A 15,921-nucleotide genomic window follows, 5' to 3' on the forward strand; every position below is an offset into this window, starting at 1 on the left:
AGTTCCAATCTACTTAGACTCTTATGGGTAAACTATCTGAAAAATTTGAGCAACTTACAATATCTCCCAAAGATAAGGATATCCCTACCTCCATGTTCTTTAGCCACCATGTACCCATTCAACATGCCATAAAACTTGTAGAAAGGTTTCCATTTCTATTTCCTCAAGAAAAACCAAAGCAACACACTGGCACCAAAGAATCTTTTAGTGAATCCTATTCTCTTTTCACAAGGACCATGACCAAAGAAGAAGAGCCAGGATCCTCAGGACAACATCTTTTGCCTATATATGAACCTTTGTCTAGCCAATTCACTAGATATCCAACTCCTGACCTCAATGGCAAGGGAAAGATGCCAGAAACTCATACCTTTCAGTCTGGATCTTATAAAGAATGGAATATTGATGGCTTGAGTGTTGGTCAAATTAGACAAATGATTAACCAGATGTACATTGAATATAAGCTTATGTGTATGAGAGGAAAATCTAAAATTGAATCTTGCAAAACTCTCATCCAGTGCTTTACAAGTACCCTACAGAGATGGTGGCAAGTAGAATCTTCCCCTAAATTACTTGCAAAAATGGAAGCAAAATTTGTTAAGGATGAAGTTGGAGATGTTATCCACAATGAATATGGTGACCCCCAAAATAATTTGATGGGAGCATTAACCTCCTTCATCCTAGAACATTGGTGTGGAGCAACAATAGAAATTGCAAATAAACATGAGATGATCCTGATGAATCTCAAATGTAAGAAAATGTCCCAATATGAAGATTTCCATAGAGATTGGACACAAAGAATTTACGAAGTAAAAGAAAGTCAAAATGACCTATGGAAACAAGTATATTTAGCAGCATTACCCTCCAAATTTGTTGAATACATCCAGCAAAAAGAAGTGTTCCAAACTTCTTTTGAAAACTATACATGAGAAGAGATATATTGCAACATAACAAAGGCCTTGGTAGAACTATGCACCAACATGAAAGTCAATAAGTCCTTAGAAAAGATGTCCAGACTACCTAACAACGAATCAATCTGCAGTAAATATGGATTGATTATTGATGATCCAATTGTGCAAAGAAGAAAACATAGAAAATCGTAGAAGAAAGGTCATAAATAGTCAGCTAAAAGTCATCCTCATAAGTCAATAGTCACAAGAAAGGATCATATAATATAGTGCCCAAAACACACTACTATGAGCCCAAATATATCCATCTTAAGTCTCAAAGAAAAAATATGATTACCTTTTGGTTATATGGACAGACTGGACATACTGCAAACAAATGTCCTCAAGAAAGAGAGTCAAGAGAAAATAGAGGAAAAAAGACACAAGAATATGCCTCTAGAAGACCTAGAATCCACTTCAAGGAAGAAGTACACCTGATGAAGCAAAATTGTTGCAGTTCATTAGAATCATCTGATTCTAGTTTATCTGAGTCTGAACATAGTGAAGAACAGGTGAACGTCCAACAGTGCAATTGCACAGATATTGATGAGTGCAATTGCAACCCTTCTGAGACAGACACAAACTTTAGCTCAGAAACAGAAACAAAAAGGCACCAGCCAAAGAGAAAGTGTGTATGGCACACACTATTGATGATGATGAATCAAAAGTTTTGGCAAGCATCAAGATGCTTGTAGAAGGAGAAATGAAAGAAAAACTTCTAGAAACCTTTTTACAAATCAGACACAGATATCTTGGTAATACCTCAAAAGGTAATATTTCTAAAGCACTGTTTGTTGACGCTTCTTATGAGAAAAACACAAAATCTTTTCAAAGAAACTAGCAGCATACAAAACCAAGGTCTTTGACTCTAGGAGAAGTCAGTCATGAGATTCATCATTTAAAAAGGAAATAGTTGAGCTGAAAGCAAAAATCTCTCAGATAGAAAAGGGAAAATGGCAAGAACTAGCAAAAAATCCTAATGTCGAGATTTTTGAAGATATGAAAAATAGTGGCATAGGGTTTGGAAATATGAAGATCATGGCCATTCAGTATCAGCAGCACCATCTACTATTAAATGTTAATATACAAGGAGAAAACTTCACTCTCAGAACGTTAATAGATTCGAGTGCAGACATAAATGTTTTAAACAAAAAATTTATCCCAACCAAATACTGGACACATGCATATAGGCAAGTCACTGGGGTAGGTACACAGGGTTTTCAATATGAAGTCTCCAGTGCAACTCTTTGTTTTTCAAGATATTGTATGAAAATGAAATTTGCAGTGTGAAATATTCCAATTGACTGTATTTTAGGCAATATTTTTCTTGCTACTGTTGAACCACATGGATCGGCCAGATTACAGGATGGCAAAGCTGGTTATTTTATATCTGCCCCTGATAACAAAGGTTTCTTACAAACCATCACATTTCCTTTTATTTCAACACCAAGAATATCCACCATGGTTCAGACTATGAAGGATGTTGGGTCGCTATAATACTAGTGATTACCCCATTACTATTGTAGTTATACCCCTTATTTATATTTTTGTGCCCCTATTACCCCCATATTGTTACTTCTGTGCCCCATAGAATCCCTCTATTGTTATTTTTGTGGCTTTATATTATTATTGTTAGGTCGGCTGGATTATATTGTGACTCCTTAGACTCCTATATATAGAAAGGAGGTTTTGTCATTTGTATCATCCAAGAATTGTTCATTTATGTAATGTAAAGGAGGTTGCCCCCTCAAAGAGGCTGAATTCTAAGGCGTTGATCTATCTTTTCTATCTTTTCTTGAGCTGGTTTCATAACATTTGGTATCAGAGCTTTGGATTCTAGGGTTTCGCTGCTCCAAACAGGTCATCGTGGAATTTTCGCTATAACGTTTTTTCTGTAACGTTTCAGAAGTTGCAAAAAAAACCCATTTGAGAAGAAATCACGCTGAACCTGGGGTCCGAATTTCAGATCTTTTTGCGTGATATTTAAGGAGATATGATCTGAGGAAGTTGGTCTTTTTGCAGACTCCTGAATTACATTCAAAACAGGTGACCTGGGGAAAATCGTCATAAATTTTTCTCTGGGGATCGGATTGAAATTTTGTAAGAAGGTACAGAAAGAGGACAGACTGTAGTTTCTTGTATGTGTGTTTTAGATTCAAAGGTTGAAACAGTGACTCGTGGCACATCGTACAAGTTCGCTCTACTGAACCAGTCTAAAAGCAAGTCACTGTGGGAGATTTCACATAACTCTTCCTTGGAGAATCCAATTTGGCTCAGACTTGTGGCATTGGAAAGAGAACGCAGAAGGCTACTACAGGTATCAATTTCAGAACTAGATGATCCAAAATTACAGAGATACATCAGATTCAATATCAGGCTTCTATAAAGTGAAAAAAGGTGTGTAGTTTTTTTTTTATTTTTGTGTAAGCTTGGTTTAACGGAATTCAAAGGGCATAGTAAAGCATTATTATCGGTAACTGATGCCCCGAGGAAAGAAAATGCAAACACCTAGTAAGGAACCTGAAAGCTCTAGCATGACTCATGAAGAAGAGGAAGAAATGCTACATGATATATCAAAATTACAAGAACAAGTGCAACAAATGTCACGCTCACAAAAGCTAACAGAAGCTAAGATAAGTGGCGTGGAATCTAAGATAAATGGCGTGGAATCTAAGATAAATGGCGTGGAATCTAAGATAAAGGGCATGGAAGCTAAGATGGATTATTTGAAGACAGATTTGAAGAGAGAAATGGTAGATTTGAAGATAGATTTGAAGACAGACATGGAAGAATTGAAGAAGTTGCTACAAGAAAGGGTCACTAATGGTGAAAAGGTAGTAAAGGAAACTCATGATGAGAACAAAAGAAATGTTAATCATGATTCCATAGATGCTAATGTTGGATCGAAGAATCACCATATTCCAAAAATCGATATGAGGAAGTTTGATGGCAAGGATCCCGCCACATGGATATTACAGATGGAGCAATTCTTCGATCTCAATAATGTGCAAAACGCACAAAAGGTACGTATGGCAACTGTATATTTGGAACCAAATCAGTTTGTATGGTATCAATGGCTTTGATCTCGTAAACAATTTATCACTTGGGCAATTTTTACGGAAGAATTGATAGCACATTATGAATATACAAAAAGCAACACTTTTTTTAGCCAATTGATAAGTCTCAAACAAAAGGGTTCAGTAATGGAGCACATTGAGGAGTTCCAAAAATTGAACATAAGGTTAAAAGATATTCCAGAGGAGCATAGGATTGATGTGTTCATAGGGTCTTTAAAGGATAATATCCAACATGATGTTCGCCTTTGGGAACCTGATTCATTAGAGAAGGCATTCAGGTTAGCAAGAAAAATGGAAAGCAAAATTATGGCAACCAGGAAGCATACCACTCACAACTATAAAGACGGAAGTGTTGTTGCCCCTAGTCTTCCACAACCTATAAGGTTGACACCACAACAATTGGAAGAAAAAAGAGCAAAAGGGCTTTGTTACAGTTGTGATAGCAAATACACTAAAGGTCATAAGTGTGCTGAGAAGAAATTATTCTACATAGATTGTGAAGAGGAAGAAGAAAAGGAGCAAGAAAGGTCAAAAGAAGAAGATATACTCCAGGAACAAAGCCTAGATGAAGAACAAATAAATCCGACCATATCTTGTAATGCATTGGCGGGAATTACCACTCCTCAAACCATCAAGATAGAAGGACAAATCAAGAAGAAAAAGGTAATAGTGTTGATTGATTCAGGAAGCACCCACAATTTTATTCATTGTAGGGTAGCAAAAGAATTGAATTGCTTCCTATATCCAGCACCAGAGTGTCAAGTGATGATTGCAAATGGAGGAACAATAAATTGCTCTGGAAAGTGCCATAATATCAAGCTATCCATGGGAGAATATGTATTGACTAGCCCAATGCTTTCCATTCCAATGGGAGGTGCTGATGTTGTACTAGGAGTCCAATGGCTACAATCCTTGGGTACAATAGCTTTTAATTTTCAAGAACTTTTCATCAAATTTTCTACAGAAGAAAGGAAGTTGAATTAAGGGGTATTGCAGGGAAACCAGGAAAGATAATCAGCTCTAATGGTATGACAAAGCTTCTAAAAAAGGAGCAAAGAGGTGTAATTGCACAATTATGTTCGCTAGATGTTTCCACATTGGAATCATCTATTTCTCCAGATCTCCAAAAAGTCCTGGACAATCATTCCAAGGTATTTGAGACTCCCAAGGGTCTCCCACCTATGCGTGATCATGATCATGCTATTCATCTGATTCCAGGAAGTGTTCCTCCAAACATCAGGCCGTACAGATATCCCTATGTCCAAAAAAGTGAAATTGAACGTATGGTTGCAGAAATGCTAGAGGCTGGTATAATTCAACCGAGTCAAAGTTCTTTCTCAGCTCCAGTAGTATTGGTGCACAAGAAGGATGGATCATGGCGCATGTGTCCGGATTATAGGGAGCTCAACAAGCTCACTATTAAAGATAAGTTCCCCATTCCTGTTATTGATGAATTACTGGATGAATTGCATGGATCAATTTACTTCACCAAGTTGGATCTTCGTTCGGGATATCATCAAATCAGAATGAAGATTGAAGACATTCCGAAAACGACATTTAGAACTCATGAGGGTCATTATGAATTTTTGGTCATGCCTTTTGGCCTTACCAATGCACCTTCAACATTTCAAGGTTTGATGAATTCAATTTTCAAACCATTCCTTAGAAAATTTGTGTTAGTATTTTTTGATGATATACTAATCTACAGCAAGTCTTGGAAGGATCATGTTGAACATGTTGACAGGGTGCTACAACTATTGGAGGAGAAACAATTATATGCAAAAAGATCCAAATGTTTCTTTGGAGTCCAGGAGGTGGAATATTTGGGTCATATTGTATCTCATGAAGGAGTTAAGGTAGACCCTAGCAAAATTAAAGCCATTAAGGAATGGAAAATCCCCACATCCATAAAGCATCTGCGAGGATTTCTTGGGTTGACAGGGTATTATCGCAAGTTTGTTAAGAATTATGGGAGAATAGCAGCACCTCTAACAACATTATTGAAGAAAGATTCATTTTCATGGACTCCGGAAGCAACAAAGGCCTTTGAACATCTTAAAGAGGCAATGTGCCAAGCACCGGTCTTAGCTACACCGGACTTCACAAAAACCTTTATTGTGGAATGTGATGCTTCAGGAAATGGAATTGGTGCTGTTCTAATGCAAGATGAAAGACCCATTGCTTTTGAAAGTCGTCCAATCAAGGGAAAGTTTTTAAGCAAAGCTATTTATGAGAAGGAAATGTTGGCAATACTCCATGCACTTAAGAAATGGCGACCCTACCTAATGGGAAGACACTTCAAGGTAAAAACTGATCATGATAGCCTTAAATACTTTTTAGAACAAAGATTATCCTCTGAAGAGCAACAAAAGTGGGTCACAAAGATGTTGGGTTATGACTTTGAAATCATCTACAAAAAAGGGAAGCAAAATGTGGTGGCAGATGCACTCTCAAGAAAGGATGAGGATGTGGAAGCATTGTTGTGTGCCATTTCTATCCAACCAGATTGGATAAACGAAGCAAGGGAGGAATGGAAGAATGACGAAGAAGTGTGGGCACTTATTCGAAAGCTACAACAAGATTCCAGTACTTCTGATACATTTAGCTGGAAAAATGATTCGTTATGGTACAAAGATCGCTTATACCTCTGTAAGAATTCCCAGCTAAAACAAAAGATTCTTATGGAATTGCACACTTCTCCCTTAGGAGGGCACTCAGGATTTTTAAAAACTTACCACAGGGTTAAGAAGGAATTTTTTTGGGATGGCCTTAAATCAGATATTCAAAAGTTTGTGGCGGAATGTTTGGTTTGCCAACAAAATAAAGTTGAAACAATTAAGACACCAGGTCTATTACAACCTTTATCCATTCCAAGCCAACGTTGGGAGGAGGTTTCAATGGATTTTATCACAGGTTTACCCAAGTCTGAGGGAAAGAGTGTCATCATGGTGGTAGTTGACAGACTTACCAAGTATGCACACTTTTGTGCATTATCACATCCATTTAAAGCCAGTACAGTTTCTACTGCATTTATGGAAACAGTTCAAAAGCTACATGGAAACCCAAAGATTATTGTAAGTGACAGAGATCCCATTTTCACTGGAAATTTTTGGACAGAATTATTTTCTTGTCTTGGTACTCAGTTAGCTCATAGCTCATCTTATCATCCTCAATCTGATGGGCAAACTGAGATAGTAAACAAATGTTTGGAAGGATATCTTCGTTGCTTTGTATCTGATAAACAGACACAATGGGTCAAATGGTTGCCTCTGGCTGAATGGTGGTATAACACTTCCTTCCATACAGCAACAAAAATGACCCCATTTATGGCACTTTATGGGTATCAACCACCATCCATCACATCATATTTAAGAGAAAATTCTAAGGTTCAGGCAGTGGAACATCACATCGAACATCAACAACAAGTCCTCCAACTCTTAAAGGATAACCTCGTGTTGGCACAAAATAGAATGAAACAACAGGCAGATCAACATCGCAGTGAAAGAAGTTTTGATGTAGGTGATTGGGTATTCCTACGGCTACAACCATATAAGCAAATGTCCCTAAAGCAAGCTAAGAAGGATAATAAATTATCACCAAAGTATTATGGTCCGTACAAGGTGTTGCAAAAGATTGGTACTATGGCATACAAATTGGAGCTTCCTGCAGCTTCTCGATTGCACCCAGTTTTCCATGTTTCATGTTTAAAGAAGGTTATAGGTGACAAGCTCCCAATTCAAACAATATTGCCAGAACTTGACGAGGAAGGAAAAATTATATTGGAACCGGAAGCAATCACAGAAACAAGAACTCGACAGCTACGAAATCGATCAATTTCAGAGTATCTTATCAAGTGGAAGAAATTATCCGCTGAAGATTCCACATGGGAGGATGAGAATTTTATGCAGAAGTATCCAAAACTACTCAAGCGTTGAGGACAACACTTTTTTGAAGGAGAGGGGCATGTTGGGTCCCTATAATACTAGTGATTACCCCATTACTATTGTAGTTATACCCCTTATTTATATTGTTGTGCCCCTATTACCCCCATATTGTTATTTCTGTGCCCCATAGAATCCCTCTATTTTTATTTTTGTGGCTTTATATTATTATTGTTAGGTCGGCTGGATTATATTGTGACTCCTTAGACTCCTATATATAAAAAGGAGGTTTTGTCATTTGTATCATCCAATAATTTTTCATTTATGTAATGTAAAGGAGGTTGCCCCCTCGAAGAGGCTGAATTCTAAGGAAGTTAACCTGACAGAAAGAAAATTGGGATATTTAAAAGACTTCAAGTCCTCTCTCATAATAAAATAACAACTACAGTCCCCAAAGGTACAACAAAAAATCTCAGAGCTCAGAGAGCAATTAGAAAAGGATTGTTGTTCTGAAAACCCAAGTGCTTAATGGAATAGAAAGCAACACAGAGTTTCATTGTCGTTCAAACAAGAATATGATGGAAAATCATGCAAGAGTCGAGCCATACCTATGAACAACGAGTACAAAACTCTGTGCCAAAAATAAATCTCAGATCTCTTAAAAAGAGGATTGATCAGAGAATCTAGCAGTCCTTGGAACTGTTATAGGTTCTTTGTAAATAAATACTCATAACAGATTAGAGGTGTTCCCAGATTAGTCATAAATTACAAACCTCTAAATTTTGTACTAGTAAATGATACATATCCTATTCCCCACAAAGGAAGCCTAATAAGTTGAATAGAAGGAGCTAAAGTTTTCTCCAAATTTGATATGAAATCTGGGTTTTGGCAGGTTGCGGTAAAAGAATAAGATAGATTCAAAACCGCCTTCAGCATCCCTGCTGGTCATTATGAGTGGAATGTTATGCCCTTTGGCCTAAAACATGCACCATCCAAATTTCAAAAGGTCATGGACCAGGTTTTCAAGCCATATTTTGATTGGCTCATTGTATATATTGATTATGTGTTAATCTTCTTTAAATCTGTAGAACATTTCAAACATGTACAAATTTTTACACAGGTAGTTAAGACAAGTGGGCTCGTACTAAGCAAGAAGAAAATGGAATTGTTTTAGACAAAGATCAAATTCCTGGGACATACTATTGAGGATGGCCAAATCACATTACAAAAGCATGCACTTGAATTTGTTGATAAATTTTCAGATATGATCACAGATAAAAAACAATTGTAGAGATTCCTAGGTTGTTTGAACTACGTCAACAATTTCTATCAAGGATGTTCCCATGATAGAAAATTGTTAAATCAAAGATTGAAAAAAGATCCAGCGCCTTGGACTTCAGAACATACCAATGCCATCAAAAAAATAAAATCCAAGGTAAAAACTTTACCTATTCTCTACCTTGCAGATGAGGATTTGCCAAAAATTGTAGAAAGTGATGGCAACAACATTGGATGGGGAGGTATTCTCAAGCAAACTAAAGAAGGAGAAGAACAAGTTATACAGTATTATTCAGGTACATGGAACCAAGCAGAACAAAACTATCCTACAATTGAAAAAGAGGTAAAAGTTGCATGGAATTGTATAGACAAATTTGACATCAACCTCATACAAAAGGTTTCTTCTTAGGACTGATGCTTCTTGTTTAAAGAAAGTGTTAATAAAAGACATCAAAAAGCTTGGAGAATCAAAGTTTGCCAGATGGCAAGCTTTGTTTGCAAATTTTGATTTTGATGTCGAGCATATAAAGGGAGAAAGAAACTGTCTACCACATTTTTTGAGTCGAGAGTATCTGAAAAAAGAAAATCATCTAATGGTTATTTTATTGAATGGGGCCCTAAAACACAGCAAGAAGAACTTAGAAATATCCTAGACAACACCTCATGGCCAATCTATGCTGAAAAATGGAAACCCACTTGGCAATTAAGAAACACCAAAGTTATGGATGCAAATCTACAACCTCATTAGGACTTACAACACCTTGTACCAGAAAGAAAGATTTACCCTAAGTCCAGCACTTGGATACATGATATGGTGTATAAGAATTCAATGACGTACTCTGATCTTGCAGACGAAGCATTAAGGGAGAGTTTTCATGATATCAGTCTGATATGGAATGAGGGAAGCAATAGAACCAAAACATTCCATAAATATTATACTATCAATAGAACCAGATATCCTAAACATCCTGCAAGAATAATGTGGCCACAAAAGGATCCAAGCCTTGTATTTCCTGACACTGTCTATAATTTCTAGGGCTATAAAGATCTCTAGTGGGATCTCTTATGCAGAGAAGAAAGATCAGAAATACATTATACATTATTAAAATTTGGACCTATCTTCATTACACAATTACTGTTACAACCAACTTGGTTACAGGAATGGTGGAGATGGTATGAGATAAATAAGTCTGCTATGGATCCAAGGTACTTTGAAAGAGACTTTCAAAGTGATTGCTAGGAGTGCATGGAGTGTAATGGCATGGAGTGTTTTCACCTTCCCTGTAAGACTATTGCAAATCTAAAATTTTTACTGATGATCACATATTAGGCTACTTCATGAGAGGACATCATCATTGGTTAGTCTTAACCAAAGTGAACCATCAGATTATCCTCGGGAAACCAATGATTGTCCGAAGAATTTATACAAAAGCATGGGAGACTAGTGGAGCATACCATCATAATAATGGCTGATTTCCTAGTACAAATCCATTGGGAACATAACTTAAAAGACTCCAAGGGTTCTCGTGGGCTTCTCCTGAAAAGCATCCACAATGTACAATAATGTCTTGTCACTTGACTTTGAGAGTGACCAATTTTCGTGGGATTTTACGACAAAAATCTCCACATTGTAAATATCTTTTCCGTAGGATTTGGAATAATCTCTACTTTGTAAAAATTCCTATTTTTCGAGAATTGGAGCACTTCTCCGGCTTTTGGTGTGATTTGATCCACATCTCGAAATCTCAGTACGATTGTCTTTTGGTGTGATTTGATCCATATCTTGGAATCTCAGTACGATTGTTTGATGTTTGTCCCCTTGTCATCCTATAAAAAGAGACAAGTAAGGCTCATTGGGACATTCATGGTTGGAGAGTCTGAGAGTGAGAGTCTTGTTGTTTGAAGTCTGAGATAATCTTCCTACTCTGCATCTACGAACGTCTGTGTTTGATCTGCTTGCATCACGAAGAAAGTCTCTTTTAGAGTTGAGTTTGAAAAGCCTGCATATCAGGGCCTAACAACCTTGGTAAGAACCTAAAGTGGCTGAACTCATTAAGTTTGAGTCTGTGTTTGTTTCAGAAAGTTCAAAGACAGAGTCTGCAAAGGGCCAGGTAGCCTCTGGAGTGCATCTTAATTTAAGGTGTAGCGTCTGGTAAATGCCCAAGAAGTCTATCTCTGATTGAAGTTTCTCTAAATCTTCTAGCATTGTAATTCATCTTTTGAAATCAATAAAAGGGAGAAGTTTTTTCAAAATGTTCCGCATGAGTTTATGTTCTGTTATGTTATTTTAAATATTTTGTGAGAGGAAAGGTTCACTGGAGGTTCACCGAGGATTGATGGACGTTTTGGTCATGTTGGCAAGAGTCCGTTCAAGAGCATTATTGCCTGAAGATCTAGAGGTTCATGTAAGAGTTCGTGTATTCATCACAGAAGACATAGAAATTGCACAACAAGCTTCATTTTTTTCTTCAGAGGAAGCCCCTGCTACAAATTGGTATCAAATATATCGAAGACATTACGGTTGGCAAGAAGAATATAGGCCTATCGTATCAAATTTTCTGCCTATCATATTCAACTATGTGAGAAAAGATATCATATTCAGCTATGTGAGAAAAGATATGCCTCAAGAGTGGTAAGCTAGGTGAGAAAAGATATATCTCAAGAGTGGTAATCAGTACAGGGTGTTTCACCATCACAAAATAGGATGGAATTCAGTTTCTAATCCGGGAAGTGCAGTAAAATTTCTTACCTATCAAATAAATTGTTTTATATTGGGTTTATTTGTGACCAGAAATATTATTGTATCCTATAGTCTAAGCTTGTGAAGGTTCCACAATGAGTTTGGCATCCCCAATACGAAAAAACCAAGCGTTTGTTGTGATAATACTCATTTCATCAATTAAATTTGTACTAATAACATATCTAAATTTACACGATGTATTTTCCATCGGATGTCATTGTTTAACATCAACATCAACATTTTCTATAATATGTGGTGCAGACCGATGTATAGTGACAGTTAGGGAGTTTTTAAAAGAAAATGTTTACCGTGTAATTAATTTAAAAAAATAATATTATTGTATTAAAAAGATTAATATGACAATGAACCGCATTTGGTTCAAAACCCGTTAGCCAAAAATTTCTCTTATAACAATATTTGGCCTTGGAGTATGTCCTAAAACTACCTCTGCTTGGCTAAGAGCTAGTCTTCCTCGGACACAAGGAAGCAGATTAATGGCCCAAGACCACCAAGAGGGTGTTCTAGGTGGTGTGGTTTTCCTTGAATAATGGTGATGAGTCAATCTGCATTCGTAGATAGCAGCGAGAGTCCTCACGGCTGGTTTGACAACTGTCAACGCACCACTAACGGGACCACCAACAGGTTATTCTAGGTGGCGTCGTTTTCCTTGAATAATGGTGATGAGTCAACCTACATTCACAGATAGCAGCTAGAAATTAATGGCCCAAGACCACCAAGAGGGTATTCTAGGTGGTGTGGTTTTCCTTGAATAATGGTGATGAGTCAACCTGCATTCGCAGATAGCAGCTAGAGTCCTCACGGCTGGTTTGACAACTGCCAACGCACCACTAACGGGGGACCACCAACAGGTTATTCTAGGTGGCGTCGTTTTCCTTGAATAATGGTGATGAGTCAACCTACATTCACGGATAGCAGCTAGAATCCTCACGGCTAATTTGACAACTGAATCATGATAGGTTTTCCCACCCAGTAAAAAAAACATCTAGTCCAATTAAAATTAAAATTATTACCGTAAAAAATAACCAAAAACAAATTTAACGTGACGAACAGCCTTAATTGCTGAAAAAACCATCAGCTATAAAGTGATTCCGGCTGTATGAAGTCTTTCACCTCTCCTATCATTCATGGCCTGGTCTGGTAACTAGGAATTGGTTGGATCCCTGAAATGTGCTAGTACTGCATTTCTGTGATATGTCTAAGAGGGATTGTTTCGGTTATCCAAATCAATATCTTTGTACCACGTGTAACAGTGCTTTGACAACAAAAATGTTGGTTAACAAAATGGACTTTTTATTAAACTACGGTTAGGATATCATACTGAAATCAAAACTAAAGAGAGCACACTCTGAAATTGAAATGATGCAAAGCATATCACAGTGAAATTGAAACATGGAGAGCAAAAATGTGTTTGGTCCATTAATAATTTTGATTTTGAAGACTCACCTGAGGCTTCCAATTTCTCTTTGCATGAAATTTTTTCGAACTGCTACGGAGAGCACAGATAGTGTTAGTGGGACACAGCTTGGGAGGCGTTAGCGTAGCCCGTGGATCTGAAGATTTCCCGCATCTCATTGCGGTAGCAGTGTATGTCTGCGCTCTTATGTTTCGGGGTGGAGAATCCATGCAGCGGGAAAAGGAAATGGTAAGGATTTTACCTCTTTTAAAGACATAATTATAATCAAATAAAAATATAGATATAGTTGAGAGTAAGATAGATTGCCTCTGCAGATGGAGGTGGACAGAGACATTGCTGAGCAGGTTGAATATAATTTTGGCAATGGCATGGAAGAACCTCCGACATCTGGAAAGCTGCCTAAAAAGATTCTGAAGGATTTCTTCTACGGTACAACCTCCACAATGGTAAGTGCATTCACTATCATATATTATTTTTTGATTAATCTCTTGAGAGGAGTGGTAATAAATATAATTTGATGTTGACAGGATGCCACTTTGGCTTCTCTGTTGCTCCGACCATGTCCATCGAGGGCACTGACAAACCTGAGCCTGGAGACCACAGATGAGCGGTATGGGGTTGTTCCAAGAGTTTATATCAAAACTATTAAAGATAACGCGCTCTCTCTTGCCAAGCAAGAAGAGCTCATTGCCAATTCGCCACCACAGAAGGTTTACAGTCTCGACACAGACCATAGTCCATTCTTCTGTGCACCGGAGAAGCTGCATAGCCTGCTATTGGAGATCGCTAACACATACTGCTTATGATTGCAAATAGTCACTTTTACATCGAAGCAAAAGGCCTTTACAGGAAAAAGTTTGGCTTGGTGCTCGAGTTTAAATTTTGTTATTCTTCCCTGGAAAAAAAGTGTGTCAACCTGAGAGAGAAAAAGTAGTTTTTTTTAATCTGTGAAAGGTAGGTTTGTGTGTTTGTTTGTTTAAAAAAAAAGGTTTAGATTGGTTAAATATCAATATAATAATAAGGGTTAAGTGAAAGATGTCAATATAGAACAAGTTTAGCACATAGAAAAAACTTCAATCATTTAAGGCTAAACATGACACATTAATCCATTTCACTCAATACTAAATCTTAGTGTACAGATCCTATGTGCCCATATTTGTAATTGGAGGTTGGGAAGATTATGTTGTGATATTGTTTGGGTGTTGGAGGTGAAAATAATGACAGGTTATCTAGTTTTATCCATTGTAAAAGAAACACATGTCATAGAATGTTGGTATGTTATTAAATTATATATATTTTATAATGAATGTGCATTCTTGTTGGATAAAACAAAAAAGGCACAAACCCTAATCTCAAATTATCTAGAAAATATAATGTTGCTTATAAGTTAACCAACATTTTCTATGAAAAATTACTAATACCAATAATTTTTATTATTTCTGTGTGATTGGAAGGGAAATATTATCTATTTCTTGTTGGTAATTAATGTGAACATGGGGAATAGATGTTATTGATTAAGAAATTCTTTGAGGAAAGTACAAGATAGTGACAAGGTTAATGAAGAATGAAAAAAATGCAAGGTTATGTATTGAACAATGTTTGGAAAAAAATGCAAGGTTATGTATGGAACAATGTTTGGTCTCAATAGAGATCAATCCAAATTCTAGCTTAACAGATGCCACTATTGTTTCTCCTTTGTTGCAATAGGAAAATCATGGGATTTTATTCGAGGCTAATCCAATTTTGACATATATTAAACCTCCAATGGCTACTTCATCAAAATAAGTTGTGAATGGGCATATAATGAAAGATTTGCTTGGAGCTAACTATATCATGGATGAAATTAGAGAAGCAACTAATGGATAGCCTTTTAGGAAATAAATTTTCATGGTGCAATTTTTTGTTGAACAATTAGACATTCCTAAAATTAGCCATGAGAATATCCATTATCTTCCAAAATTGGACTTACAAGTAACTAAAGGGGTAAGAACTCCATTAACTATGCAATAGAGAGGTGATGAGTACCAAAACGTGGGTCCATCACCCATACTTAGATTGAGAAAAAATCTCCTAACTCCTAAATGCATTTAAGTGAAAGAAAGTGATCTATCATCCCTTGAAAGTGAGTTATCTAACTAAACGATTAGTCATCAATCATTCAAAATTATTAAAGAATGTTTTGAATCAAAAACTAATTCAATTAAAAGTCAAGGATTTTTATCTTTGTTAAAATATAGAGCTTTGATTGTTGTGAGGAAGATTTTAGGCATTAAAATAGTTAAAGTTCATAAAAAAAAATCATATTGTTAGAAACCTCATGGATGTTTTTCATAGAACTAGGGAGAAAAATTGTTCAAAAGACTATAATACAACCCAACATGTATTGCCACAATCAATTGTTAGTAATTTCATAAAAAAATATTGTTTGTTGAAATACACATTTCATCTCGTTAAATGTAATGTAAAAACCATTCAAAAGTAGTCTATTAGATGAGACAACATCGATACTGCAAGACAAACAAATTTGTGGGATTTCACTGGCATTTTTCTCATTTTGACATGAAGT

General features: G+C 36.6%; 1 protein-coding gene across 1 annotated transcript in view; it reads left to right on the forward strand.

Moving 5' to 3' along the window:
* The window catches only part of LOC149263687 (putative methylesterase 11, chloroplastic), a 91,545-nt gene extending 76,968 nt beyond the window's left edge, over window positions 1–14,577 (forward strand). Inside the window, exons 2-4 of the mRNA XM_089426594.1 lie at window positions 13,443–13,583; window positions 13,670–13,801; window positions 13,883–14,577. Coding sequence (XP_089282720.1) covers window positions 13,443–13,583; window positions 13,670–13,801; window positions 13,883–14,161 — 552 coding nt within the window. The 3' untranslated portion in view covers window positions 14,162–14,577. The remainder of the gene's footprint in view (window positions 1–13,442; window positions 13,584–13,669; window positions 13,802–13,882) is intronic.
* The last annotated feature ends 1,344 nt before the right edge of the window (window positions 14,578–15,921 follow it).

This window comes from Pinus tabuliformis, chromosome 6, assembly GCF_031772625.1.
Source record: "Pinus tabuliformis cultivar Carrire ecotype Pingquan chromosome 6, CPIR1, whole genome shotgun sequence".
NCBI classification, from domain to species: Eukaryota; Viridiplantae; Streptophyta; class Pinopsida; order Pinales; family Pinaceae; genus Pinus; species Pinus tabuliformis.